The sequence below is a fragment of the Sciurus vulgaris genome, assembly GCF_902686455.1.
Source record: "Sciurus vulgaris genome assembly, chromosome: 9".
Taxonomy (NCBI): Eukaryota; Metazoa; Chordata; class Mammalia; order Rodentia; family Sciuridae; genus Sciurus; species Sciurus vulgaris.
In genome coordinates this window covers 83979356-84006903 of record NC_136469.1, presented here as the reverse complement: position 1 = coordinate 84006903, position 27548 = coordinate 83979356, and the positions used below count along the sequence as shown (strand labels likewise).

Here is a 27548-nt window from a genome sequence, read left to right as displayed (position 1 = left end):
ACGACTGGGGGTGTTTATAAAAAGAAAAGCATTCCCTTCTGAACTCTCACTGTCAACAACATCCCATTCTGAAGACCCACTCACCACAGCTGAGAGCGGGGAGTCAGTTTGAGATCTAGAATCATTTGAACCTCCTTCAAAGGCACAAAAGTCAGGTAAACATTTTGACTTATTTACACTCAGATTAGAGGTGAAGAATTACAAGGAAGAGTCTGATTCAGAGCTTCCTTGGCATATACTCCTTGGGACAGGTATCTATCAAATGTTATATTCCAAATTTTTTTGAAAGATAAGTTTAACACAAAAGTGACATTTTGTACTATATTTTAATATCTTTAATAAAAAAAAAACTGCTTCTGAAGAATGATGGGAACCTGGGACCAAAATGATCTATAAAAAGGAAGACTATCTCCTTAATCTATGCTATTTATTCCCATTTTCAGAATCTTAGAATGTTATGATTGGTAAGGTAAAATAGAGGTTTCATTTCAGTGTAGTTTCAGTAATGTTGGAGATACGTGGAAGGAACCAAGATTGACCTGCTGTCTCCTCTAATTGAATTACTTAATGACTCTAGATGACTTTAGCTCTTGAGGACCTCTTATCTTCCTGTTTACCCCTTTCAGTATCATTAGTACTGGAATGAATATTGGGCATTCAGCTGTAGAGTTATATAATCTTTTAGAATTGCTGCTTACCCAGTTTTTTCTTACTCTCATTCCCGCCTTCAGAAAGTTGTACGAGACACTTGTTTTTACCCTTAGGCTTTTCTTCATCATATTTGGGAGAAGGAGGTCTCCTCTGATAATCTGCTTTGTACCACTGGCCTCCTTATCTCCTCTCTCCTACCCAAATGGGCATGCCTTAGTTTGTAAAGAAGGTAGAAGAAGAATGGAAGATGTGTATAGATGTGTTCCTGGAGGATTCTTAGAAAATGGGACCTAGGGTATCTATTGGAGACTGTGTGGTATTTCAGTTTGTATTATTTTATGTACATACTAAGAGATTTAGAGGAAAAAGTTTGTCTACCAGCAGCTATGGTGGGAGAGAGGACATATCTGGAAGAATAAGGAAATGGACAGATTTAATCTTGAGCAAATCACTGAAGTTCTTTGCATTTTTGTTTCCTCATCTCTAAAATAAAGGTGTTAGAACAGTAGATAAAACTTAATGGTTCTTGCAGTCATTAGAAATTTATTGATAACCACTTCCTGACCACCAAGATATCCACTCTCACCCAGGATGAAAATATATTGTCATTCTGCTCTACTCCCCTAAACTTCTTTTTTTAGGTCTACTGAATTGGAATTTCTTTTTAATTTAGAAAAGAAAAATGAAGACAGGACATTTTGAAATGGTCACCATGCTTCTGGCAGCCATGATTCTAATGGACATCTTCCAGGTAATGTTGGGAATGGGAAGCATGTGGTCACTGGAATGGAAACACTTGATATAACATTGCCTGAGGCATCTGTGTGGAAATAAGAGAAGATAGGTAAATGAATTTATTACAAGTAGGGTTTTTTTGGTCATTTTACCAATATGATATGTGTTAATGTAGGAAGTTGGGAAAATTAAGCAAAAAGAGGACAATAAAAATCATTCATAATCTCTCCACATAGAAGCAAAGACTCTTTAAAGTCTTGGTTCATATCGTCCTTTGGCATTTCTGTGTGTGTGTGTGCGTGTGTGTGTGTGTGTGTGCGTGTGTGTGTGTGTTTAATTTACAGAACATAGATTGACACTAAACAGTATTTTTTTACCTCACTTTTAAGTTAATATTGTGCTACATACTTCTCTATACCAAAAAACACTCTGAAAATATCGTGGTTTTTTTTTTTTTTTTTCCAAATAAGGTAACTCTATATTGTTTGGTTACATGGATTTTCTAAAAATCAAATTATATAATTAATCTTTTCTCATATTGATTTTTTTCTCTGATAGAAATTATATTTATTTGCAGTTAATTCATTAAGATTGTTTAATATATCTCATTCAATTTACCCTGATGTTAGCTGCCACATCAACACTATTTGTGAACTGATTTTGAATGCCTTTTTTAAACTGTCTTAAATTCTTAAAATCATATCCATTTTCTAAATTTAATATTTTGATAAATTGTCTGGAGAATCATTGTATAGTCTATTGTCTGCACATTCTCTTGTGTGTTTTTAAAATTGAACTAGCTAGGTGTGGTGGCACACGCCTGTTATCCCAGAGACTTGGTGGGCTGAGGCAGGAGGATCACGAATTCAAGGCCAGCCTAGGCAACTTAAGAAGACCTCGTCTCAAAATGAAAAATTAAAAAGGGCTGGGGATATAACTCTGTGGTAGTGGTAGTGTCCCTGGTGGAGTTCAATCCCCAGTAAGCAAAAAAAAAAAAAAAAAAAAAAAAAGATATATATTTATATATATATATAACCCACACATATATTTTTTATATATACCTTAAAATTCACCATTTAAAAGTGTACATTTCACTGGTTTTTTAATATATTCACTATGTTGTACAACCATCACTACCATCTAACTGCATAAATTTCACCCTAAAAAAACTTATTAGTAGTCAGCTCTAATTCCTGCCTTCCCCCATTGCCTGGCAACCAGTAATCTACTTTGCATTTTATGGATTTACCTATTCTAGACATATCATCTGAATGAAATTTTAAAGCAAAGGTATTTTGTGTCTTGTTTCTTTAACTTAGCATAATGTTTTCAAGGCCTATACAGGTAGTAGCCCATATTAGTTCCTCATTTCTTTTTGTTGCTGAATGATATAGCTTTTGTATGACTGTGTCACATGTTGTTTATTCATTCATCAGTTAATGGAAATCTGAGTTGTTCCTGTTTTAGAGCTATTGTATTATGTTCATGTTCCTGTGAACATTTGTATACAGGTTTTTGTGTGGACATAAGTTTTCTTCCTTTCCTTTTAAATAATTTTATAATCACAATCTTTTATGACATATTTGGAGAACAATACAAGCAGTATGTTGTAGCATTGCATAGTAATGTTTACTTACATGTATACAGGAAATACAGATATAAGTGAAAAGGAATTTTCAAGGGCTGTTGTTTATGCTACATGATAACAAAATTGTGAACATATGTTTCAATTCTCATTAGTATATGCCTGGAGTGGAATTGCTGGTTCCACTGGCACCTCTATGTTTAACTTTATGAGATACTACCAAGCTGTTTTCCACAGTGACTGTACCATATTACAGTCCTATCATAGTGTATTATGGTTCTGATTTTTCTGTGTGTGTGTTACTTGTTATTTTCCTTTTGTTTTTGTTTTGTCATGATAGCCATGGGTGTGATGTCTTGTGGTTTTAATTTGTATTTTAAGTATTCTCTTGCAACATAATCGTAATGCATTTGTTTTATTAATGTTCTGTGATTTGTTTAACCAGTTTCTCTTCTTGAACATTTATTTAGATCATTTCCACATATTTTTATTACATTTTTTTGGTAATTGAATTTCATCAGTATGCACTTTTGTTTTAATGGATAAATCAGAAAAATATATATAATCAGCTTGCTCACCTAGTCTTTCATACCTGTCTCTTAGTATCCATTCAATTGACCCTGAATGCTGGTGGTATTTGTGAACTTTGTCGCTGCTCAAGGCACGCATTGTACAGAACACACAATCAGCTGTGGTGTCTAGCCAGAAAGGCTTGATATCTAAAATTAGACATGTGGAGACTGGTTAGAGGCAAAGGGAAAAGACAGGAACATATTGGATCAACTCTGATATGAGGTGAGGAATGTGGGAGGTGGTTTCAGGGTCTCATGTCTTATATTGAAGTCTTGCAGATAAATCAGGCATTACTGCCCAAGCTGTACTCTGGTACATTCTGTGCTGCAGAGGAAAGTGCATTTCTTGACTATGAGACAGCAGTGATTTGATCTTCTGAAGCTCATATTTCCCATGTCAAGAAACTGACCTACAAACCCAGGAGTGTAGGGGTCTCAGTGATTTCTGCAGGAGGATACTCTGTGGCTAATAATCAAGACAGTTTCTTATTCTGGCTTAGTTATCTCATTTGTAAAGTGGTTTTAATAATCATCTGCCCTAACTTTCATAAGAGTTTTCTTGAAAACAAAATTATAGTCTTTTAAAAGTGCTACACAAATGTCAGTTGTAGTTATCATTTGAAACATTTTCAATCTTGAGAGGCAACAGAGCATTTTGATTAAGAGGACAAGACTCTGGAGCCAGGCTGCTTGTATTCAAATCCCATTGTAAGTCTCAATCTCTCTGTATCTTAGTTTCCTCAAAGTCTTTTTTAAAAAGGTTGCTAATGATAGTACCTAATTCTTAGGGTTGCTATGAGGATTAAATGACATAGTTCATGTGAAGCACTTAGTGCCTGGCATGTGGAAAGAACTCTGAAAATGTTTGTTAGGCCTTAGAGATGGTGTAGCCACAGAGGGTGACTAAGAAGGAGTTACCTAGGAAAACTTCACAAATGAAGAACCAGCTTGTTATTGGTAGTGGTTGTAGTCAGTCAGTTTAAAAGTTTGACCTTAGACATGTTATGTTTGAAGGGTCTTTGGACATGCAAGTGGAGATATCAAGTAGTCAGTTGGTGTGTAAATCTGGTACTTACAGGACATGTCAGTATTTAGATGATAATTGAAACTATGGGCAAATATATTATTGCCTGGGGTAGAATTGAGAATTAGAAAATCAGTAGCCTTAAGAAACTCCAACATTTAGTGACCAGGTAGAATAAAAAGAAATGTCCCCTTGAGCTGAATGGTGGAGGAATGTAGATTGGAAAGGTTGAGATGTAGTGGGAAATGAAGTAGTGGTGGTAAGAGTAGATATTTCTGTCAAGAAGTTTGATTGTGAAGAGGAAAAGAGATAGTAGGACCAAGTTTTGGTTTGACTTTTTAAAAAAACGTTTCTCTCTCTCTCTTTCACACACACACACACACACACACGTACTTCATTTTAATTTGTTCACACAAACCTTCTAATTTAACAGCTCTTCATTAATGTTCTCTATAAGGTCTCCAACTGAAGTCCTTAAGCAGACTTAGGCAGCCATGTACCATACAACTATGGAGTAGTAGAAAAAGAAACTGTAGAAACCCATAAATAGTATTCCTGGACAGACTTTCTCATCCTACTTTTGATCCATAAGTCAGTGTATAGGGTTCTTATTTAGTTCACCTATTTAGCCAGGTTTTATACTGGGTAGTTGGGATTTAAAGGTAAATCCAATACAGATTTTGCCCTTGAGAAACTTGCAGTATAATGCATGATTCCTATCCTGAAATAATAATCAATAACTATAATTTATTGAAAGCTTAATGTGTGGGTTAAGGGCTTTGCATATATTTACTATATAATTTAATTATAACAATCCTGCAATTAAATATTTTCTCCATTTTATCCTTTTTAAATGAAAAATTGAACTCAGAAATGTCAAGTAACTTTCCCATTTGTAGTTAGTACTTGGTTAGTAATGGAAATTAAATTTGAATTCAAATCTGACTGGCTTTAAATTAATGTTATACCACCCTACTTCTTCTGGTATGTGAACGTATGTGTCATTTAGATGCTGTATTAGGTCTTTTCCAATGTATGTGACAGAAACACAGTTCAAAATAACTCGAGAAATAGGAAATTTATTAATTTTTATGACTGGTATAAAACATCGTCTTCTGATACAGCTATATTTAGGACATCAAGTATGTTTTTTGAGCCTCATCTTTCTCTTTCCCTCTCAGTTCTTCAAGTCTTTCTTTATTGCTTTACTTTCAGAAATGATTTCCTATGGGACTAAAAAGATAATTATTGGACTTCCCCAGCCAATATTATCTTTAGGGTTTATGATTTTTAGAGGAAGAAAGATCTGTTTTTTCCTTTGGGAATGTTCTGTTTGCTAGGCCTTGATCACCTGCTTATATTTTGCATTGGAAGTGCAAAATCCATCCTGTCTATGCCATCTGGGCAAGGGAGGGGCTATGCCCAAAGAAAAGCAGGTAATATGTGCCATTCCACTTACCTATCATGTACAGTATTTTGCATGTGATATTTTAGATTACCTCAGCAATCTTGAGTGTTTGAGGAAATGTAGCTAAGGATTTCGTTCAAAGCCAGGACCACCACCCAGTTCTTCAGTTTCCTCTGTATAACAGCATTCAGGTAAATGAGTTACAGGCACTGTTCTGTTCTCATCCGCTTATATTTATTCTTCCGTATAGTTCTCATCTATTTATATTTATTCTTTCATATAAATGTCATATTAAAGCCTGGCATAATGGTACACACTCTTGTCATCCCAGCAATTAGGGAACCTAAGGCAGGAAAATTGTAAGTTCAAAGCCAGCCTGGACAATACACCAATACTCCATCTCAAAATAATAAAAAGGAGTGGGGATTCAGTTCTGTAGTAGAGCACCTATAGGTTCAATCCCTCATACCAAAAGAAAAAAAGTTACAGCTGAAAAAAAAATCATCAATAGCAATGGAATATGATTTATACATAAAAATCATATCCACTGTTGGTTATGAGTAAGATTGTTGTCATAGTATGAGAGACTGGATATAATAATGTAAAAGAAAGTGATAAAGACTAAATATCTTTTTCAAGTGTATTAATTTCCTTTTCCTTTGAAGGTGAAGGCTGAAATGTTGGACATGGCAGATAATACATTTGATGATGAATACCTGAAATGTATTGACAGAATGGAAATGAAATATGTTCCCCAACTGCTCACGGAGGAAAAATCAACCCATCAGCTGTTACAAACTGTGTGGGAAAATGCAAAAGCCAAATGGGAAGCCAAGAAGGCTCAGATCTTTCTTCCTTTGAATTTTAAGGATAACCATGGAATAGCTCTGATGGCATATGTTTCTGAATATCAACAGCAAACCCCCTTTTACCATCTCTTCAATGAAGCTGTGACAGTGGCTGGGAAATCTCGAAAAGGTTATATCTATGACTTCCAGTTCAAAGCTTTTCATTTTTACCTGACAAGAGCCCTGCAGTTGCTGAGAAGACCTTGTGAGGACAGTTACAAAAATGTGGTTTATAGAATAAGCCAGGACACTTCGTTTACATTTGGAGAGCTAAACAAAGCCAGGCTTGGCAATTTCACAATGGCATACTCGGCCAAACCTCAAACAGTCAATAGCCAACAAATTGTATTAACCATCCACACATGCTTTGGAATTGCTGTTGAAAAGTTTTTTGGTAAAGAAAATGAAAAAATTACTTTAATACCTTTGAGTGAGGTTTTCCAGGTTTCACGGGATGGGAATAGCAATAATCTCATCCTTCAAAGCACAAACAAGACCTGCAGCCATTATGAGTGTGCATTTCTAGGTGGTAAGTGTCTTTGTTCCCTCTGTGCTTGTCTGGGAGGAATGGAGTGGGATTCTTAGGCCCAGGGAGAGAAGTGTTTGAAAGGAGAAATGACATTGGCAATTTCCAGGCTAGCTTCTTTTGTACTGTTTCTTTAACCATAATTTAATTTTTATCAAAATAATACATTTACAGTATTATTAAAAGTTAAAAAACAGAATAGTATAATAAGAGCAGTTATCAGCAGGGTCATTTGACAGTGGTCAGAAACATTCTTGATTGTCACAACCGAGAAGGAAGTGAGGGACTACTACTGGCATCTGATGGGTAGAGGTCAGAGACACTGAAATAATGCAAAGGACAGCCCCCCACAACAGAGAAGTAACTGACCCAAAATATAACATAGTACTATTGTCAAGAACCCCTACTATACCGTCAAACCTACTTTACAATGAAAAATAGCAATCCCCTGCCCTACCCATCTGCTTACTTCTCAGTAGCATTTGTTTTTAATTATTGTAGCTATTTTTTCATGTTTCTAAGGAAATAGCATGCTTCAACATGTGATTTCTTCATTTAAATTTTTTTTAGACACTGTCTATTGAATTCCAGCTAAAAAGAATAAGCACTTAGCCCTCATGTACTATGTTTTAGTTAAGAATCCTTTATTGCTTTCACTCCAACAGAAAACCTGATTGATAGTGTTCATTTAATAAGTCTAGAGGTAGGCTGTCCAGTGCAGTGGCTCATCTACATCATCAGTTACTCAGACCTTTTCTGTCTTTCTGTTCCCCATCCTTCAAATGTGGGTGTATGGATTCATGTTTGCAGGGTAACTGTTGCAGCTGTATACATAAATCTATGTCCAAGATAGAAAGGGAAGGGGATAACAGCCAAATCTACCTATTTAATAAGAAAAGTAAAAGTTTTCCTAGAATCTCTAGTAAATTTCTGATTATAGATCATTTACTAAAAACTATTTTCACTCATAACCAGAAGAGAAGCTTGGAAATGGGGAAATTAGCTTTCCTGGCTTCTGTAGTGTAGGGAGACAAGAAAGAAGGGAATTAGAAATGACTGTTATGTCTGTCAACCCAAAGTATTTGATAACTACCACCCTCCTCCCACCATGTGTGCATATGACTGTTCTTGTTCTCCCTGAGTAGTGAAGACCAATCATAGCTGAATCAGAGTTATTTTTTCTGTGCTTAAGTACCTCTTTTTCCCAAGGTAATTTCATGATTTTTGTTGTTTAGTTTGTTTGTTTGTTTACTTTGGTGTGTTTGTTTAGTTTTTTTTAAACATCCCATCAGTAATTCAACTCCAAATTCTTTGACAGAAATAGAAATATCTTAATACAGTAAGATAATCTTTCATTTTATACTTCATCCTTCTCCTTCTCCTCTTCCTCTTTGTGCTTGTCCTCCTCCTCCTATTCTTCCTTGTCCTCTCCTCCTCCTCTGCCTCCTCATCCTTCTCTTCCTCCTCCTCCTCCTTGTTCTTCTGCTTCTTATCCTCCCCATTCTTCTCTTCCTTCTCCTGTGCATTCTCCTCCTCTTCCTCTTCCTCTTCCTCCTCCTCCTTCCCCCATTCTTCTGCTTCTCCTTCTCTCCTTCCCCTTCCTCCTCTTTTCCTTCTCCTTGTCTTCCTCTCTCCTCTTCCTCCTGTGACTCCCCACCATCCTGCTGTCATGCGTTCTAAGCTTGCTGAATGTCCCGCAACCTGTCCTCACTCTCATCAGGCTTCGCAGCTCCTTTATGAGAGATCCCCTATTTCTTGGATTTGCAACTCTTTCCCTGAATTGCTCCTTTGTTTGGTGGTGTGTATAAGAAATTATACACTGAAGCAAATTTTCTAAGACTGTGTGTCTGAAAGATCTACTTTTTTGCTTGAATAGTAGTTTTTGTAGATTCATATTTCTGTTTTAGAAATTATTTTCCTTTGGAATCTTGAAGATGTTCCTCCAGTGACATCTAAATCTGTAACTTCTGTTGAGAAGTTGAAAGGTACTCTACTAAAACTTTGGATGAGACCTGTCTTTTGTTTGTTTTGATATTTTGTGGTGCTTGGGATCAAAACAGAGGGTCGTACATGCTAATCAAACACTTTTTTACTGGGCTAAATCCCCTGCCTAAATCCTGTTTTTTAATCTGGAAAGTTTAATGTGTTTTCTTTCTTCTTAAACTTCTGAAACTTTGTGGTACTGTGCCTTGGCATATATGATTAAAGGGTGAATAAAAACCCTTCTATAAAAGTGGCCTCTTGTTGATCTTCCCACACAACAGGTGGAATCACAACCTATGGTAAATAAATCTCTAGCTTGGCAAAGTGCATGTGAGCTGGGAGGATTGTGAATGAACTATAAATATTTGCAGGGAGGCCATTGTTTGGAACTTTCCTGAGTGTGGTGCAGCACACTCACGTATTTTCCTTGTTGAGTGCTAGAAGCAAACAGGACTTGTATCAATCCTGTACAAAATTGGCAGGTTAAAGGATATCCTCTTCTTATGTGGCAGGAAGTTACTAAACTAGGGAGGCTCCTACACCCACCTGTGTGATCTTATTTCCTTGTGACTGACTGTAATCTTGGGGGATTAAAGAATATTCCTGGATTATGAGGATTGCACTGAAGGGCATACCTAATGCTCACCTGCTGCTAAATAGTATGTGTTCCTGGCCTTGCATTTTTTTCTGCAAAACTCAGTAAACTGGTGAGGATTAGCCCTTTTGGGGTCTTGTGAATGTGACTCTGTCTGAAATCAAAAACTGTTACTGCTGGGTCAAGCATTGTGAGTGAGTACACATACATCTTAGAAGTGGGTTAGACCTTTGATCTTGACTCAGTGTGCCCAAGGTACTGTGAATTAAAAAGGCTGGGTAGGGTGAGACATGCCTGGGTTAGGGGCTGATAGAATTGGATGGCAGAAGGTTTGTAACTTTTGAGGAGCCAAGGGTACAAAATTTAAGGAAATCTTCACTCTTAGGGCCATACATATACTTAAACCACTTGCACTTGCATGATTCTGAGAGGGAATGCCTCATTAAATTTTATACTCTAGGCCCCTCATTTGTCTTATTCTACTCCTGCATTTGAGTTGCATTTGAATGATACGATTTTCCTGAGGGGGCAGATGAATTATGCAATGAGTAAATTTGTGTTGAAAGGAAAAGTGTTCATTCTCATCAATAATTGTACATTGGACCTGACCAAAAACCAAGTTAACTAGAGTCAGCTGATACCTAATGGAAGCTAATCAAAGGCATATATCTTCTTCCCAGTTCCTCCTATATCACAGGAATTTAAAATTGACTGTGGTTTGGTTATATATTACTACCCTCCCTTATTCCTGGGCTAAGACCCTCAGAGAATGCCCATAACTGTAGAAAATAACAAACCAAATATTTTCCTATATGCATATACTTGTGATAAAGCTTAATTTATAAATTAGGCACAGCTAGACTACACAACAACTAATAATAAGAATCAAGGCAAATACCAGACTGCAGTTGACTACTGGTATCTGAAAGTGAAATCACTAGAAGTAGAAACTAGTTTACTATGAAACTCAACAAATACTATACCACCAAGTGTGTTAAATTTTACCAGCATATCACAGCCAGAAACAGTTGGAGTACTTTTGGTATTATTGATCCATTTAGCCAGATGTCATTTGTGGATCCCTCGCTACAAACCAGATTTAGTACTAGTGCCTAATTGATGGGCTGTGTTGGGCAATGAAACCCATAAACTCCATGTTTGTGATTGGAATTGTGATATAGTAAAAGAGGTGGAGCTGCTGGTTTGATTCTGAATGAGTCAGGGCTCAGGAGCTACATGGAAAAGTGCATTATGAGTCCTGTGAAGATGCTGGGAGCGGAACAAGGATTAGGCAGAGGATACACAGCAGATTAAATGTGCAGACTAGCCACAAAGGGAGACCTTTGTAGATACTTACATGTATCATGTGTTTAGGGAGCTCTAAGCCACTGCACTTGAGTGTGTTGATTGAACCTGAGTTATGGTATTTAAGCCTAGACTGGAGTTCTTTGCTGCCATCTAGAGATAACTATGAGAATACAGGGTCCAAAAACCCTGTGGCAATTTAAAAACAAAAAACAAACTGCAACAATATGAATAGGAATTTTAAAAGCCCAGATCAGGAGGATACATTCAGAATCTTGTTCCATTGTGACAGGCTTTACCTATGACTCTGGCTATGAAGAGATATTTCTAAAATGATAAAAAAAAATCTACAGCACTAAATTTTGTGTGCTAAACACAGTCCTGTGTTACTATGAGTTTCAAGCTAAAAATATATAGTGGATCTTATAAAAACTAGTTAACTAGAAAATAGTTCAGTTTGTTAGGAGATAGTGAGACCATAGATATTCCATTAGATGGTAGTCATCTAATAAGGGAATGAATTCTGAGAAAAAAAATAACAAAATCCTTTCTTCTTTCTCAAGAGAAAAATCACTGCAGAATAATTATAATTGATAGTATTTTTCTAGAAAACTTGGTAGAATATCAGAGGTATAATCAGGCTACTTTCCTTATTGTTACAAATGACACAACTGAAAAACTACACCTGGATTGAGAGAACTGTGGAGAGATTATAAATATCTACTGGAAAGCAATAGCTTTGGGATTCCCTACAATGCAAACCTAATAGGTTTAATAGGAGAAAGCTTCAGAGAGCAATATTATCCCTGAACTTGCATCAGTTTAAGAGCAGGATTGGCATAGCTGATCTGGCATTTTGGCCAATGTTTCTGTAGTGAGGGGCAACCTTGGTATAATGCTTTATATATTTACAGATTTTGGGGATCAGGGTATATCAATGTTGCCTAGTTGGGAAAGTGGCCTCATTAGAAAGAGGGCATCTCTGGACTTCAGTGGCTGTTTTAGCTTATTTTATTGAGCTTACTGAGGCCTGTCAAGCCAGTTCTCTACTGAGTCATCTAAAGGGGAAGAGAAAATGAACCCATGGGGCTATCCAACTTATTTCTTATAAATTCACCCAAAGTTCTTGAGAGCTTTAATGTGTGTATTTCCATTGGTTCTGATTGATACCTCTTAGCTTTTCCTTGGAGTGGCAAAGTTTCTGTGCTATTGTCTCAGATTGTCTGATATTGGAGCATCAATCCATGTAGCTAAAACAAATAGGAAGTGACATATCCAATACCAGATAGGAAGTGACATACCCAGTTCACCACATCAGTCAATGCTTAGAAGAATTTGGAAGACTGCCCACCAACAACTCTTTCTGATTCTCATCTACCACATTCATTCATCACTGTTGAATCAGTCAGGGATACAGACTCAGCAGGAAATACTTATTTAGAAATGAATTGCTAAAGGAATTGGCTTACACTGTTACGAAGCCAGCAAGGCAATTCTAAAATACACAAAGCAGGCTGGGAGGAAGGACAGGCTGGAACTAACCGAAGCATGAGCTTAGGCTGCTATTCAAAGTTTCTTCCTTTGGAACTCCTCTCTCTTAAGACCTTTCAGGTGTGATTTAACCAGGCCTGCACAGTAATTTTGGGTAATCTACCTTACTTAAAATTCACCAACTGTGGACTTGGATCATATTTACAAGACATTCATTGTGACAACCGGATTAGTGTTTTATTGAGTGACTGAGGACTAACTGATCCTAGACAAGTTGACAGAAAACAGAGCCTCAGTCTATATTATTCACCCTTTATTGAATACCAAGTTACTCCAAAGCTTAGTGGCTTAAAATAACATTTATTATCTTACTGTGGGTCAGAAATTCAGGCATAACTTAGGTGGACACTACAGTCATCTTAAGACTTGACTGGAAAGGATCTGCTTCTTAGCTCATTCACATGGCTGTTTGCAGGGTACAGTCCTTCATGAGTTGTTCAGCCAAGACCTCAGCTCCTCATGAGCAGCTGGCTGGAGGTCTTCCTTGGTTCCTAGCTACATAAATCCTGTCATAGAGTATCTCACAACATGGCAACTTGTTTCATCAGAGTGAGCAAGAGAGCACCAGCAAATCAGACTTCTGCAGCCTAACAATGGAAGTAGCAGATCATCACGTTTGCTGTATTCTCTTTGCTAGGAGAAAGTCACTAGGTTCAGCCCACACTCAAGGGGAGAGGATTACAAAGCAGTGTGAATAGCAAGAGGCAGGATCATTGGCAGCCATGTCAGAAGTTGCTTACTATAATCCCAATCTAATCCATTTGTCTTGTCATCTCCTCTTGGGGACAATCCACCTTGGTTGTCCTTTTCCCATAATGATGAATTCTGTGTTGACCTCTGGGAACAAGAGAAAATTAGCCACAGAACCACTGAAAGCAAAGTCAGCCTCTAATTTCATAAACTAGTGTTTTTATCTGATTATATATGATCTGTTTTTTGCTGAGGTTACATGAAATGTATTCATTTGCTGTAGTAAAAGCCAGTTTTATGTGAACATCCACCAAAATACTGAGGTCAGAGCAAGTATACTTATACAAGTATATTCTTCTTTCACTTCCCTTCATTCTTCAACTCCTGATTCTTGGTGCTCAGGAACTCAACCAAGGTAAATTAGCATGGCTATTTACATCTTACAAATAGCTGACAATAGCCAGACCAAACAGCCCTGGAGAGAGAGCTCATTGGGAAGACTGGTAGAATTTTTCATTAGAAGTCCTAGTCCTTACAAATTATTTCCTCGTTGTGGTAGATTTGCTTATTGATCCATAAGCTGTAATAGAGACAATGGTCACATACACATCATCTGCTTTGTTAGTCCCCAGATGGTTTCTTTAGGTACTATCACTTATGTTTACATATGTAAGTAAAATAAGATTGAAATCACAAGTTATATTTTTTGCATTGGAAACACCATATAGAGGCACTTGAGTATGAATTTATCTTTAGTAATCCAGTTCTGGGTGACTCAGTAGCCTGACCATACAGTTAAGGCATTAGTGTTGTCACATGAGTCAATATAAGTGTGTTTCAGTTGGTCTCAAGGTGTTGTATCCCTTCCAGGATGGCCTTTTGAGGTTCACCTTATCCCAAAGAGCATCTGAGGCAAAGACCAATTTACATCATTACAACAGATGAATACAACATTCCACCCACCAGATTTGCCCAACCTAGGGGCAGGCTGTTTTCTCAGTGTACTGTTGTCTTTTCAGGTGTCAAGCCTGGCACCCCTTGAGCCAGTAGCAAAGCAAGGCACCCCTTGAGCCAGTAGTTTGGGTAAAGTCTTAGATAAGTCCAGTGCAGCTTCTTGAACTTTTTCAGTTCATGGTGCTTAGTCATAAGTTTTTTCAGTGTCCCTAGGCTAAAAGAAATACATAAAAGTTCTATTTTTTAAGTAAATACAAATAATAAGTATATCCTAATATCTGAGTAACTTAAAAAATACTACACATACTTTTTCAATAAAGTACTATTATTTCATTCTTAACCACACTTACTTGCTGATGGGAGGTATGAGCCTATTAGACACTACATACAGCTTCTCAGACCTTGAAATTAGATTAAATACTGTCTTATTTCCTGTTCCACATTGCTCTCCACATATACTTGCTTTTTGTCACAATTGCTTAAGACCCAGCTTTGGGAATATATGATGATATTGAACAGAATGTAACTTGATACGTAACATGTGACATATAACTGAAACTGCCTTCCTGTAGTAGTTCATTCAGTGTCTAGACAATAACAAGTGTGACTGTGTTTATCTTGAAAATTTAAAATACCCTTTGGTAGCCCTATGAGTTTATTTAGCATTCAGAGTACCAACCATTTTAAAACTCTAGTATTTAACAAGTTCAGGGATGTTTGGGTTTCCTTTTGGTAGGCAAGAGGGACTAGATCCAAAACCTGGTCCAGTCACTGTTCATCCCATCTCCATTACTTAAAAAGCTTGACAGGTTTATTGACATTCAGTGAACTTGTATAATTAAAGTAAAATTTATGATATGTGAACTCCCATGAAATTACCACCACAGTCAAGATAAGTAAGCATTATATATCTACTTCCTAAAATTTATTCATGCCCCTTGGAAATCCCTTCCTCCTCCTTTTCCTGTTTCTCAGCCTCATCTTCATGTATCCAAGTGTACTTTTAAAAAAATTTGTTTTTTAGTTGTTGATGAACCTTTATTTATTTATGTATTTATGATGCTGAGAATGGAACCCAGTGCCTCACACATGCGAGGCAAGTACTCTGCCACCGAGCCACAACCCCAACCCCGCTACAGGTGTACTTTATTTCCATAAAGATTAGCTTGTATTTTCTAGACTTTCATTCATATACTATCATATTCTTTTTTGCAGAGCCTCTTTCACCCTGCATAATAATTATTTTGAGATTGATTCATGTTGCTGCACATATCAATAGTTCTTTACATTCTATTATAGAATACTGGATACAACAAATTTATTTGTGTACTCAACTGTTGAAGAAAATGTGGATTGTTTCCACTTTGGGGCTATTAAAAATAAATCATCTGTGAACTTCGTAAGCCTTCATATGGATATATACATACATTACCATTGGATAAATATCTAGGAGAGTGTTGGCTAAGTTACATGGTAGGTGTTTTGTGTAGTTTTGAAAGAAGCTGCCAAACTGTTTTTCCAAAGTAGTTCTACATCCTTACCAGGAATAAGTAAGAGTTCCAGTTCTACTACATCCTTGCCAACACTTGGTATGCTATGTCCTTTTCATAATTATAGTTCCAAAATTATATGTCTTTTTCATTTGCATGTTCCTAATGAGTAGTAATGATGAACATTTTTTCATGTACTTATTTGCCATTTATATATATTTAGTTAAACATCAGTTCTAATATTTTGCCCACTTTTAATGGGGTGGTTTGTTTTCTTACTGCCTCTTGAAACTTTTTTATATATTAAAGATAAAAGATTTGTGTGATTGTGGTTTTCATCAAATTTGGGAAGTTCGGGCCATTGTTTCTTCAAATATTTTTTCACTCTTCTTTCTTTTGTGTGTGTGTGTTGTTGTGTTTGGGGATAGAATCAAGGGCTGAGTACATGCTAAGCACTCTTTCTACCACCAAGCTACACCCCTGGCCTATTCTCCCCTTTCTTTAAGGGATGGATAGGTTTATTTATTTATGTAAGGTTTTATTTATAGTGAGCTTCTTGAAGTTGTCCTATAGTTCAGTGGGTCTCTGGTGGTTTTTTATTTATTTATTTATTTATTTAGTGTTTTCCCCTTTCATTTTAGATATTTTCTACTTTATGTATGTGTACATGTGTTCTGTTGCTTCTGTAATAAATTATCATAAATTTAGTGGTTTAAAACAACAAAGCTTTATTATCTTACATATATTTATTATATGACACATGTTATAGGTATTCACTATGTAAATTATATATTTATGTAATCTTTATATAATATTATATTGTTACTTAATTTATGTTATACTTGTTATATATATTATTGTTATTCTGCATTTCAGCAGTCTGACATGGAACTTACTGAGCTAAAATTAAGGTGTTGTTAAAACTGCATTCCTTTCTGGAAGCTTGGGCAAGAATGTTTCCTTGCCTTACTCAGCTTCTAATGGCTACCTGCCATTCCTAAAATGTGGCCCTTCTTCCTCCAGCTTCAGAAGCAGAAATAGTATGTTAAGTCCTTGTCACATCGCCTCTGATGCCTTCTTCTTCCTCTCCTACTTCTAAGGATTTTTGTGTTTAGACTGAGCTCACCTGGATAATCCAGGGTAATTGTCCTATCCGAAGGTCAGCTAATTAGCAGGGCTGTTTGTATTACAGTCTTTAATTCTCTTTTGTCCAATAAAAGATACAGACTTATCTGAAATTGAATTCCAGAAAGTTAGATATTTTGTCAAAGTTACATAGCTATTTGGTGGCTGTACTATGAATGCAAAAATACAATTGTTTTACATTTTGCATCCTACAAAATTATAGGTCTGTAGGCTAAGAATTGACAAACTAGATTATCAATAGCTACAGATGAATTGAATTTTTACTAGTTTAGATTATATGTAACAAAGCTTTAATCTTTGTGTTTCAGGACTGAAAACTGAAAAGTGTGTCGAGAACTTAGGTAAGATATGCTTTAAAGTGTTCTCTCTCTAATGGAATTTTGTCAGTGTTTTCTCACAAGAATCCACCGCACCATGGTGCTCTCCTACTGTCAGCCATCATTTTCTCAGAGCTAACTTGTGTTATCATTGCTACCTTTTCAGGTAGTGAGCTCATTCTTGATGTGAACTGCCCACCCTCAGCTCCATTCTTGCTTTTGCTCTTCTCTCAAACACTGCCTTGCCCTGGGACTACAGGGAACATGCCACTTGCCCTAGCCTATCCTTGTGGGAGCTTTAGGACTCCCGAATCCCCTGCATCTCTAGCCATTGTCCTTATGCAAAGAGCTGAACTCCCATTTCTATGTTTTTATATCTTAGTAAATAACAGTTGGAAGATGGAATGAATGGAGTGAATGGCTCAAAAGGAAAGGGTGGGCTGACAGAACCACAGCGAGTTGTTTCTGCTTCCCCAGGGAAAAACAGAATGTAACAAATGTTTCTTAGAAGAAAGATGGGAAAGATTTAGGAAGGTAGAGGGAAATTCTAAGAGTATTCTTGAACAGCACTATCAAAAATCTAATAGATTTGAACCAAAGTGGCCAGAAAATGTCTTGCACAAATATATCCTGTCAGTGGGTCCTTTTGAAGATTTCCATATTAAAAGTTTTGAAAACAATGGTCCAATTATAGCTATATTCCTGACTACCTTTTCTATGAACTCTTCTTTGTGTAATTAAAAAGAATCCACATCCATTTGCCTATTGATTGCAATCTTATATTTCTTATAATAACCATATTTTATGTTTCTTAAATGTAAGCCAACTCAAATCTTTATTTTTAGTAGGCATTTTAAAATAGACTGAACATGATATTCACATCTGAGTAGAGTAGCAAGTAATGAAAGCACATTTGTGTTTCAGAATATTTTCAACCGATCTATGTCTACAACCCAAGTGAGTATGCTCTTAATTTTTAAAATAATCTTTATAAGGATGTTTAATGACTCTCTCCTGTTTAGCAAATGCAATTCTTAGCTGTTATTTAAAAGAAGTACTTTGCTGTTAAACTTGATGACTGTGAAGTGGGGAAACAGAACCTATTCTGGGGAAATTTGCCTCCCTCCGGTGAGAGAGAGTTGGTTTTGTAGAGTGAATAATACAGAAACTTTCTGAGGAATAAGGGTGATGGGACCTCTCAAGACCAGGTCTGGGAGGCTTGTGAGCTGTAACTCTATATTTGGTCATTGAGATTAGCCTGTGTGAAACCAAAATTCAAATTAAATAGAAAACTATATTTACAACTCTCAAATATGCTGACATTTGATATGTCCACTGAGAATAAAATCTACCTGGTAGAGAACAAAGAAAATTACATTTATTTGGGGCTAATTAGGATTGCAAGCCAGGAAAACAAATTCAGGCAATCTTGAAAATGTGCTCCAAGGTTTTATAAAATGGCTGCTGCACTTATAGTTTTAAACTGCAAGAAGGGTGAAAAGTAGAAATACTTGTTAGGAACTGTGATTGGTGTTGGTTAAAATTAAGCTGTCTTGCAAGAAAGGGAATGGGTTTGGACTCTCTGGGTAGTTTGGGATAAGGGATCCCTTAACAGAAGGTCAGAGGTTAACAATGTTTCAAAGGTCAGCTCAACTAGGAGTGGGCATGTCTGCACCCCAGCTGGGATCTGATTCATGGCCTCCCAGCTCCATTTTAAGTGCCCCAAACCAATGCTACTCCATTGTAATTTTTTTTTTCCTTGACTAGTATCATTTGACTAAAAATATCTAGCTGATTATAATTTTTTTAGTTTCCATTAATGGAGATATATTCAGATGTTTTCTTTGTATTTAAGTTCCTTATGTATTTGGCCTATTGGTTACAATAAGTTTTTCTTTTTGGGAGAAAAAAAATTCACCCTTTCCTTAAGGGTAAATTTATGCCATTTATTTCATATTCAGGAAGATACTTCCTGTCTTGATGGACTTGTTTAGCAACCCTCTTCTTTTTTGTCTTTTTTGTTTTGGGGGTTGAACCCAGGGGTGCTGTACCACTGAGCTGCATCCCCAGCCCGTTTTATCTTTTATTTTGAAACAGGATTTGTTAAGTTCCCGAGGCTGATCTTGAACTTGCTATTATCCTGCCTCAGCCTCCCAAGTTGCTGCGATTACAGACGTGTGCCACCAAGACTGTCAGCAACCCCTCTTAATTGGCTCATTGCAGTCTCAAATTCTGGTCACTTCACAGGGACCTTAGCTAACCATTCAAGAATAGACATTTTCCTGCTTTCTTGAGATTTCTAGGAGACTAGTTTTATGGTGGTTTTTGTTAATACAAAGGGCCAGATGATAGTTGTAGCCCATTAGCCAAGGTACATTTAGACTCTGGCTGACACTAATATTCAGTAGCAGTAGTCACTGGACATACCAGATGGTTCCTTATGGCCACATTACCATGAAAATAAGTGTGTGCGTGTGTGTTTGTGCGCACGCGTGTGTGTGGATGTGTGTGTGTGTGTGTGTGTGTGTGTGTGTGTGTGTTAAACTCAGGGTCTTACATGCTGGGCAAACACTTTACCACAAAGCTATATCCCCAACCCTTTTTAAAATTTTTATTTTTTGAGACAAGGTCTTGCTGATTTGCCCTCATGGACCTCAAACTTGTGATCCTCCTGCCTCAGCCTTCCTTGAAAATAGTTGAACTGTAGCTTTAGTAAGTTCTGTTTCTTTTGATTCCTTGTTGTTTAGATCAGTTAAAACTGAATTTTTTTTTTTTTTTTTTTTTTTTTTTTGTAACTTAGGTAAAGAAAACCAGAGTCTTGAAGACCCTGGTAAGACATTTTCATAAACTCTGGGGGATTAGATTTTGTAAGCATTCACTTTACAGGTATGAGCAAGCAGGCATGTTTTATAATGAGGAAGAATGGGAAGGAGGCAGTGACTGCCTTACTAGTTTGGCATATCAGGTAGAACTCTTCATAAAAATGACACAGCAGTTCTGTCTCTTGTCTCACAATCTTCAGGAAGTTCCTGAAAATAGAGAACAGTTTGTTACATGAACTCTTGTAACTGGGAGGGTTGGGCAGGCATAACACATAGCATTACTTTTTTTCCAAAATGAAAATGATGATTCTCTGTATTTATTTCTGTCTCTAGCAATCTCAATAATAGATGCTATTAGCTATATCCCTTGATTATTTAGTACATACCTAAGTATTATCCCCAAGTTTTTATTTTATTTTTAAAATATTATTGCTGCTGTTATTATTATTATTATTATTATTCTGAGGATTGGACCTAGGGCCTTTCACATGATAGGCAAGTATTCTATAACTGAACTATACCCCCGGATCTTTTATTTTTATTTTGAGACAGGGTCTTGCTAAATTGCCCAAGCTGGCCTTGAATTTGCAATCCTCTTGCCTCAGCCTTCTCAGTATTTGGGATTACAGACATATGCCACCACTCCCAGATGTTTTATTTATTTACTTTTTTTTAGGGGTTTGGACCCAGGGATACTCTACTACTGAGCTTCATCCCTAGACCTTTTGTTTGATTAATTAATTTTTTAAAATTTTGAAACAGGGTTTTGCTCAATTGGTGAGGCTGTCCTGGACCTTGCAATCCTCCTACTTCAGTTTACCAAATTGCTAGGATTACAGGCATGTCACCATGCCGCCTTATTTTTTAATGATATTATTCAGATTCTCTTAAGAGTCCTGGGGTAGGACTCTCCTTGTATAATTTTCTGGTGAGATGATAAATTAGAACAACTTTCCTTTACCTTTTTGTTTTTCTTTTTGGGGTTCTGGGGATCAAACCCAGGGCCTACTGTATGCTTGGCAAACACTACCACTGAGCTACACCCCTACCCCCTGGAGGGTAATTTAATAGTAGGCATACTAGCCTTAAAAATGTTTTTATCTTTTTATCCAGTTATAACACTTTTAGTATTTGTCCAGGGAAATTAGACATAAACACAAAAAAATTATGTACAAAAATGTTTCATCACAATTGTGGGAGTACCAGAAATTTAGAAACATTCTTAGTGTCTAGCAGTTGAGTGCTGTTAAATAAATTTATATACATTATGAAGCACTAAGCTTAAAATTGTTTTTGAAAGCATTTAAAGATATAAGAAGATACTCCTAATTCAATGTAAATTAGTAGCCTGTGCAAAATTATTGAACTAATGACTATAATGACAGTGGAGCTCAACCAAGCAGAGACTTCAACCCAGTATTATTTCATTTAAAAGTGGTTGTCCTGTGACTGCCTTATGAAGATGAGGTTGGAGATCCAAGGGCTAGATCATGGTAGTTCTTGAAGTCTAGCTTAGGGAGTTTGAACTTAATTCTGTTGAAAAGTGAAGAGACATTGAAAGGTGCTTTTATTGTTGCTGCTTTCTTTCTTCTTCCCTTCACTTTCTTGTCCTTTTCTCTTTCCTCTCCCCTTTTTTTCCTGCTACCAATGGGGAATTAATAGATGAATGGGAACATTAACAATGTAAGGTAATTAATTGACACTAATCAATATTTATTCCTGCCTTTAGGTATGAAAATCCTTGAATCCACTGAAATACCTGGTAAGATAGTTTTCTGTTGGTCTCTGAGCCCAAGTATGAGGTGAGAATGGTTACCTGGACATTAAAGAGAATGTATGAGGCAGTATTCACAGATATTTCCCTCATAACTATGTCGGTCATCTACAAAAATTTAACTAGAGAAAAGTATAAATAAAGTGCCTTTCCTCTCCAGCATTCATGTGATTTTGGAACAATCTCTGAGACAGGTAAGTTAGCTGTGCTGGGGTCATGGCTAAGAGCAAGATTGCTGGAACCTGGATGTACTAGACCAGCACCTTCCAGGTTTTACAGCTAAAGTAACTCAATAGAAACTTCAGCTTCTTTCACAAGCTGTTAGCTTTGGTTAACAAGCCATCATGTGGGATAGATCTCCAGGTTACGAAACCTAGTATTCTCCTGGCATAGACATACACTCAGTGAAGTGCTATGGCAGAAGACTCCTGTAAACTTGGTGTGGATTTCTACAGTATGGTTTTATGGAGCCAGAATTTTTTAGTCAAAAGCCAGAAACTATAGTGCAGTGGGAGCTTTGGGACTTGTACCTCTTGAATACATCAGGCCAGAGTTTGAAAATTGTATTCACTGGAGCAAACTGAAAGTTACTGAAAACACCTGTGATTCTGCATGTGTTTTTTTTTTTTTTAACTTTTTAAAATTTTCTTATTAGTTATACATGACAATAGAATGCATTTTGATACATTGTGCACAAATGGAGCACAACTTCTCATTCCTCTGGCTGTACATGGTGCAGTCACACCAGTAGTGTAATCATACGTGTATATAGGGTATTGAAGTCTATATCATTCCACACCTCTCTCCCCTCCCCTCCTCACTCCCCTCTACCCAATGCAAAGTTCCACAAGTGTTTTTCCAGCATATTTACTATGACAGATTTAACCTACCTTGAATAAATAACCTTTACAAAAATGGATACTTTTAAAGTGAGAGCTGTAACTGAGGAAAAGGCCATTGAGGGGCCTTGAACTTCTATGACCAGAGAAACAGAACAGTGACTCCAGTCATGTTCTTCAGAAGAATCTCAGAACTTTATGTACACAAGGGAGGGGAAGAAAAAAACTCCCCAAATTAATTTTTTCCTGAGATAATAAGAAAAAATGGACATCTGATATTTTACCCAAGAGCTACGACAGTAAATGATACTTCTATGCCTCAGAATTATCATCTTTCAAGTGTGGTCAACGCTTGTCATATTTACCTCATGGGAATATCTGTAGGGACTATAAAACCACAAAATCTTAGATGCCATACCCTATCTAATGTTTAAAATTCTTTCTCCTGAGTTCATTGTAGTGCTTTAAAAAGTGTTTCGTAAGTTTTGTTATTATGACAATGATAATCTGTTAAAGAAATTAGATTTTCATTATCTGCTCAATTAAATCTAACCATGCAGTGCTGAGTGCTGCCTAACATTGCTGTCGATGGAAACTGTGCCTTGCACAGAAACAGTATGATCACAGTTTGTTACAGACATAGGGTCAAAAAAGAGAGTTCAGCAACTTTTTTATACTAACCCAGATTAGCACTGATGGATTTATTTGGCCATAATTTGAAAGTGAACCCCTTAGTAATACTGATGACACACCTCATCTGTCCATATCTCTTCCACTCTCTGGACCTGAGTTTGCATGCTTTCATCAGGGTCTTGATAGTAACACTGTGGTTGTCTGAACGATGGCCACTGAGCAGGGAGCTGTGTAGACAGACATACCCAGCTTCAGGAAGTCGCTCCTCTGCCACTTTCCTTGAGGTAACATTATATAAGTTACTTTGCTTTTGTGTGCCTCTGCTTCTACCTCTGTGAAATGAGGATACCTCAGTCGAGTAAATTAAGGCCTAATGAAGTAAAATATATGATAAAATAAATAGTAATAAAATAGTAAATGGTAGCTATCATTATTAACTGAAAATATATATTTTTTTTCATTTAGGAATAAAAGTGATAGAACCAGATGAAATAACAGGTAATAAATTATTTATTGGGGGTGGAGGCACCATGGGATTCTAAGTCCTTCACCATAATCATTCAGTTATGTCAGGCTTAGGGCGCCTAGGGAAGACATTTGGGCTCTATGGTTTCTGACATCCTTGTCTGCATAGAGGAGGGAAATGTTGAGAACTCATTTCACTGTGAGCAGTGGGCTGCTATTAAGGTTCTCTGGGCCAAGTAGAAAAAAAGGTGCTTGACCTGAAACTGGAACGCTTGCCATCCAGCTGTGCTTTTCTGTTCCAGAGTGAGGCAGGAGGATTTCCAGAGTGAACTGGAATAGTGAGGGAATCTGTGGACATATCATCAAAGAACTGTGAATGAGAACACATTAATATTGAGCTCCTCGCTACCTTCACTGACAGGACACTGTTTTGCTGAGATAACGTTGTATTGTGCCCTCTGCTGGAAAGCTATGGGTAGTGCAGGCGTTTTAAAGGCAAGGTCAGAACAGTTCACAGGTTCTCATTTAATCCTGTGCCACTTATCTCAGAGATGAGGAAATGGAACGTAGGAAGATTAAAGGCTAGAAAGAGATAACCAGGACTCAAACGTTTCAAATTTTGTGTACTTTCTCCCATGTGACACATCTTCCAGACAGATTGATGTACACCTTTATTCTCTATCCTGAACTCCTAGAATTTGGGTTTAAAACTGTGAAAATATGGTACTAATGAAATATTTCAATCCTAGACACAAACTTGGAGATAATGTAACATAGTGATTAAAAGTAAAGGTTTTGAAATCAGATATTTCTACCTCTTAGCCTCCATGATTTTATGTATGTCATACCTCAAAACATTTATGGGTGTTTTAAAGAACATTGTGAAATACGGGTAATAATAGCTACCTAATAGGATTGTAATAAGTAAAGATGATAATATACATATAGCATTTTCACTATGCCAGATAGATAACAAATAATAATTCATTAATTATATACTTGGGAATCTGAGTTGTAGAAAAAGTACTTTTTTGGTAAACAAAATTTTAACCTCTATTTTAATGGAAATGCATATTCATGGAGAAATTTTTCAAAGACCACAAATAAATAAAAACTAGACCCTTCTGCAACCCCCCATATATCTCTAAGCTTATTTTCCTGCCCTTTGGGCCCCCTGTCAGAGATAATCCAAGTTTGCTTAATCTTTATTGGATCTTTTTCTTTTCTTTTTTTCTTCCGGATAAATAGATGTATAATGCCATTAACTGAAATTCTCTTTGTATTTTAGAAGACGAAAGTCAAAGAAATACCAACAGTCCTAGTAAGCAATATCTCATTTCTTTTGTTGATTAGCATGTTTCTGCAATGTAGAAAAAGTGAGAAATTCATTTTTCTTTATAAAAGAAGTTGCAAGAATTTAAGGTATTTTAACAGTGGAGTATGTTATATTCAAATGCTTATATGTATAGGGGCAACTTTGTTTCTTAAAAAATAATTTTCAGCTGTGTCTAGAGACTATGCTGTTTTAGTTCTAAATCTTTTCAACCCTTTTTCGTAACAAATATTTTATAAAGTCCTTGTATTATCCTGAAATAAAATTCATAGATGTGCCTGCACCCATAAAAAATCATAATGTCCTGACTATAATTTATATAACAAAATAACATATTTCAATATGTAAATGCTTAGATTATATTGAAAGGCTTAATGAAAACAGACATTTGAATTTAAGAACAAATTAGAAGCTGTTCTGTGCAAGAAGTGAAATTAAACAGTGTACACTAGATAAAAATGTTTAATGTTTATTAAAACTATCAAAATATTTTGTTTATATGTAAAACAGTTTTTGGTTCTGGATTTGATCACTAGATTTTTAACTTACATGTATGTCTAGCAGTGCATTTGAAAGTTGTGCATGAAGTAGGTTGATTTTTCATTGTGCCAGACTCTCTTGAGCATCTCAGGATATCCCACCTCCACCCCATCGGTGTAATAATAATAAAAAAAATATTCCTTGACAGTTGTTCAGATTGCCTCTCAGGGCTTACTATCCTCTTGAGAACCACTGTTCTGCAGTGACATACTAATGTATGAGTTTATCCTGCCTATTTCCCTGTCTCTATGCATACAATTGCATGTTTATGAGTATGGCAAATAAATTGACATGAGGCTTTTATAAAACGTTTTCTTGGTTTCACTTATGAAATCTGGTTATCCCATTTGGGATAATCTTTCCCTCTACAGTCTGTTTAAAGAAAAACATAGCCTTAAATCCATGCCTGAGTTTAGAGCAGTGTAAAACAGATTATCTTGTAGATGAACTTCACTGCTCCTCTCCAAGAGTTCAGATGCAAGGGAAGCAGTCTTCTCTACAGCTATGTAGAACTATTTTTTGTCAGCTTGCAGAATCAGTGCTTTAAAATGAAGTTATATCTAATTGTACACTGGTACCTGTTTGAATGTGGATGTCAAATGTCTTGTTTGAAATAGAAGAGACAATCTTTATCTTGCACAAATATACAGAAAATAGAAACAGAAATTTCTAAGAGATTCAAAAGAACTTTAAAAATTGTCTTGGCTATATGGTAATTTAAAAAGCCTGTGAAACCTTAGCTAAAACCCAGAACAGCATGTCCTAATGATAAATGCATATGTGCATGTATGTGTGTGTTGTGTGCGTATATATATATATATATACATGAACATGAGAGAGGGGGTGGGGAAGAGAACTATAACCTGAAATTTGTTAAGAACTACATTTGTTTGGAAAATTGTTCCTAAGTAGAAGCATTTCAGTAAGCTTATAACTCAACCGTAGCATTTACATATTCAGGATTATATGGTATAGGTGATGATACTCGATACCAAAAATGATGTGTCAGTGACTGTGTGTTCTCATTCACAGCTCCAGCTCCAGATCCATTTCCTGTTCCAGGTCCCAAAACCAATCCTTCTGCATCCTCTGGCAAAAGGCTTCTTCCACCATTTGGGACATTCATCATTTTAATCAGTGCTTTTGCTGTAAATCTTTTTGTTGCTCCATAGTTTGATATAGTCTGTATCTTTCTTATTCTTTACTTGAAATACACTACAGGGATCCTATAGGAGATCAAAAGGAATGATGTATTTTTCACTTGTTGGCCAAAGCCACTTTATAAAATGAGAACTGTATATTTGTTATTTGTTTTGCAATACAGAAAGTTGGTCCAGATATAATGTCACAGAATTAACTTTTCTTTTATTTCTATATTAATCTTATTTTTTAAAAAGACAAACTGTATACTTTTGATTGGATTCAATAAAAGACTTTAGTATCAGATGTTATTTCTGTAGAACTGCCAGGTATTAAAATGTCCATTACTATGTTAGCGATTAACATGAATTTAACACCAGACTGAGTTTTAAAAGATCTCTTCCTTCATCTCTTTGAAGGAACAGACTTTGCCTTCAAATAGTATCATCGCTTTTCTCTCAATCTCTTCATCCTCCCTCAGTAATATAAATATTACTCTTTATAAACACTGACAGTTTACAAAATGTTTCACTAATTTGAATCTCATGTTAACCCAGGAAGATTGACAGGATATTGAATATATCAAACAAGGAAAAAAAAGTTATAAAGTATAGTACTGTGG

The 27548-nt window shown here is 36.3% G+C and overlaps 1 protein-coding gene across 7 annotated transcripts; it reads left to right on the top strand.

The window, feature by feature from the left end:
* On the top strand, nucleotides 1-27232 carry ART3 (ADP-ribosyltransferase 3 (inactive)). 7 transcript variants are annotated; one of them, XM_079152746.1, is made up of 10 exons: nucleotides 2-155; nucleotides 1325-1402; nucleotides 6641-7352; nucleotides 17372-17404; nucleotides 18305-18337; nucleotides 20181-20210; nucleotides 21932-21964; nucleotides 23914-23946; nucleotides 25202-25234; nucleotides 26819-27232. In XM_079152746.1, the coding sequence occupies exons 2-10, from the start codon at nucleotides 1334-1336 to the stop codon at nucleotides 26956-26958; spliced, it is 1116 nt and encodes a 371-aa protein (XP_079008872.1). In that variant the 5' UTR covers nucleotides 2-155; nucleotides 1325-1333; the 3' UTR covers nucleotides 26959-27232. The 7 variants fall into 7 exon arrangements, with proteins under 7 accessions (XP_079008878.1, XP_079008872.1, XP_079008877.1 ...); XM_079152751.1 differs by having other exon boundaries at nucleotides 21932-22004; nucleotides 26819-26924; XM_079152747.1 differs by having other exon boundaries at nucleotides 31-155; nucleotides 1293-1402.
* Nucleotides 27233-27548: the final 316 nt, after the last annotated feature.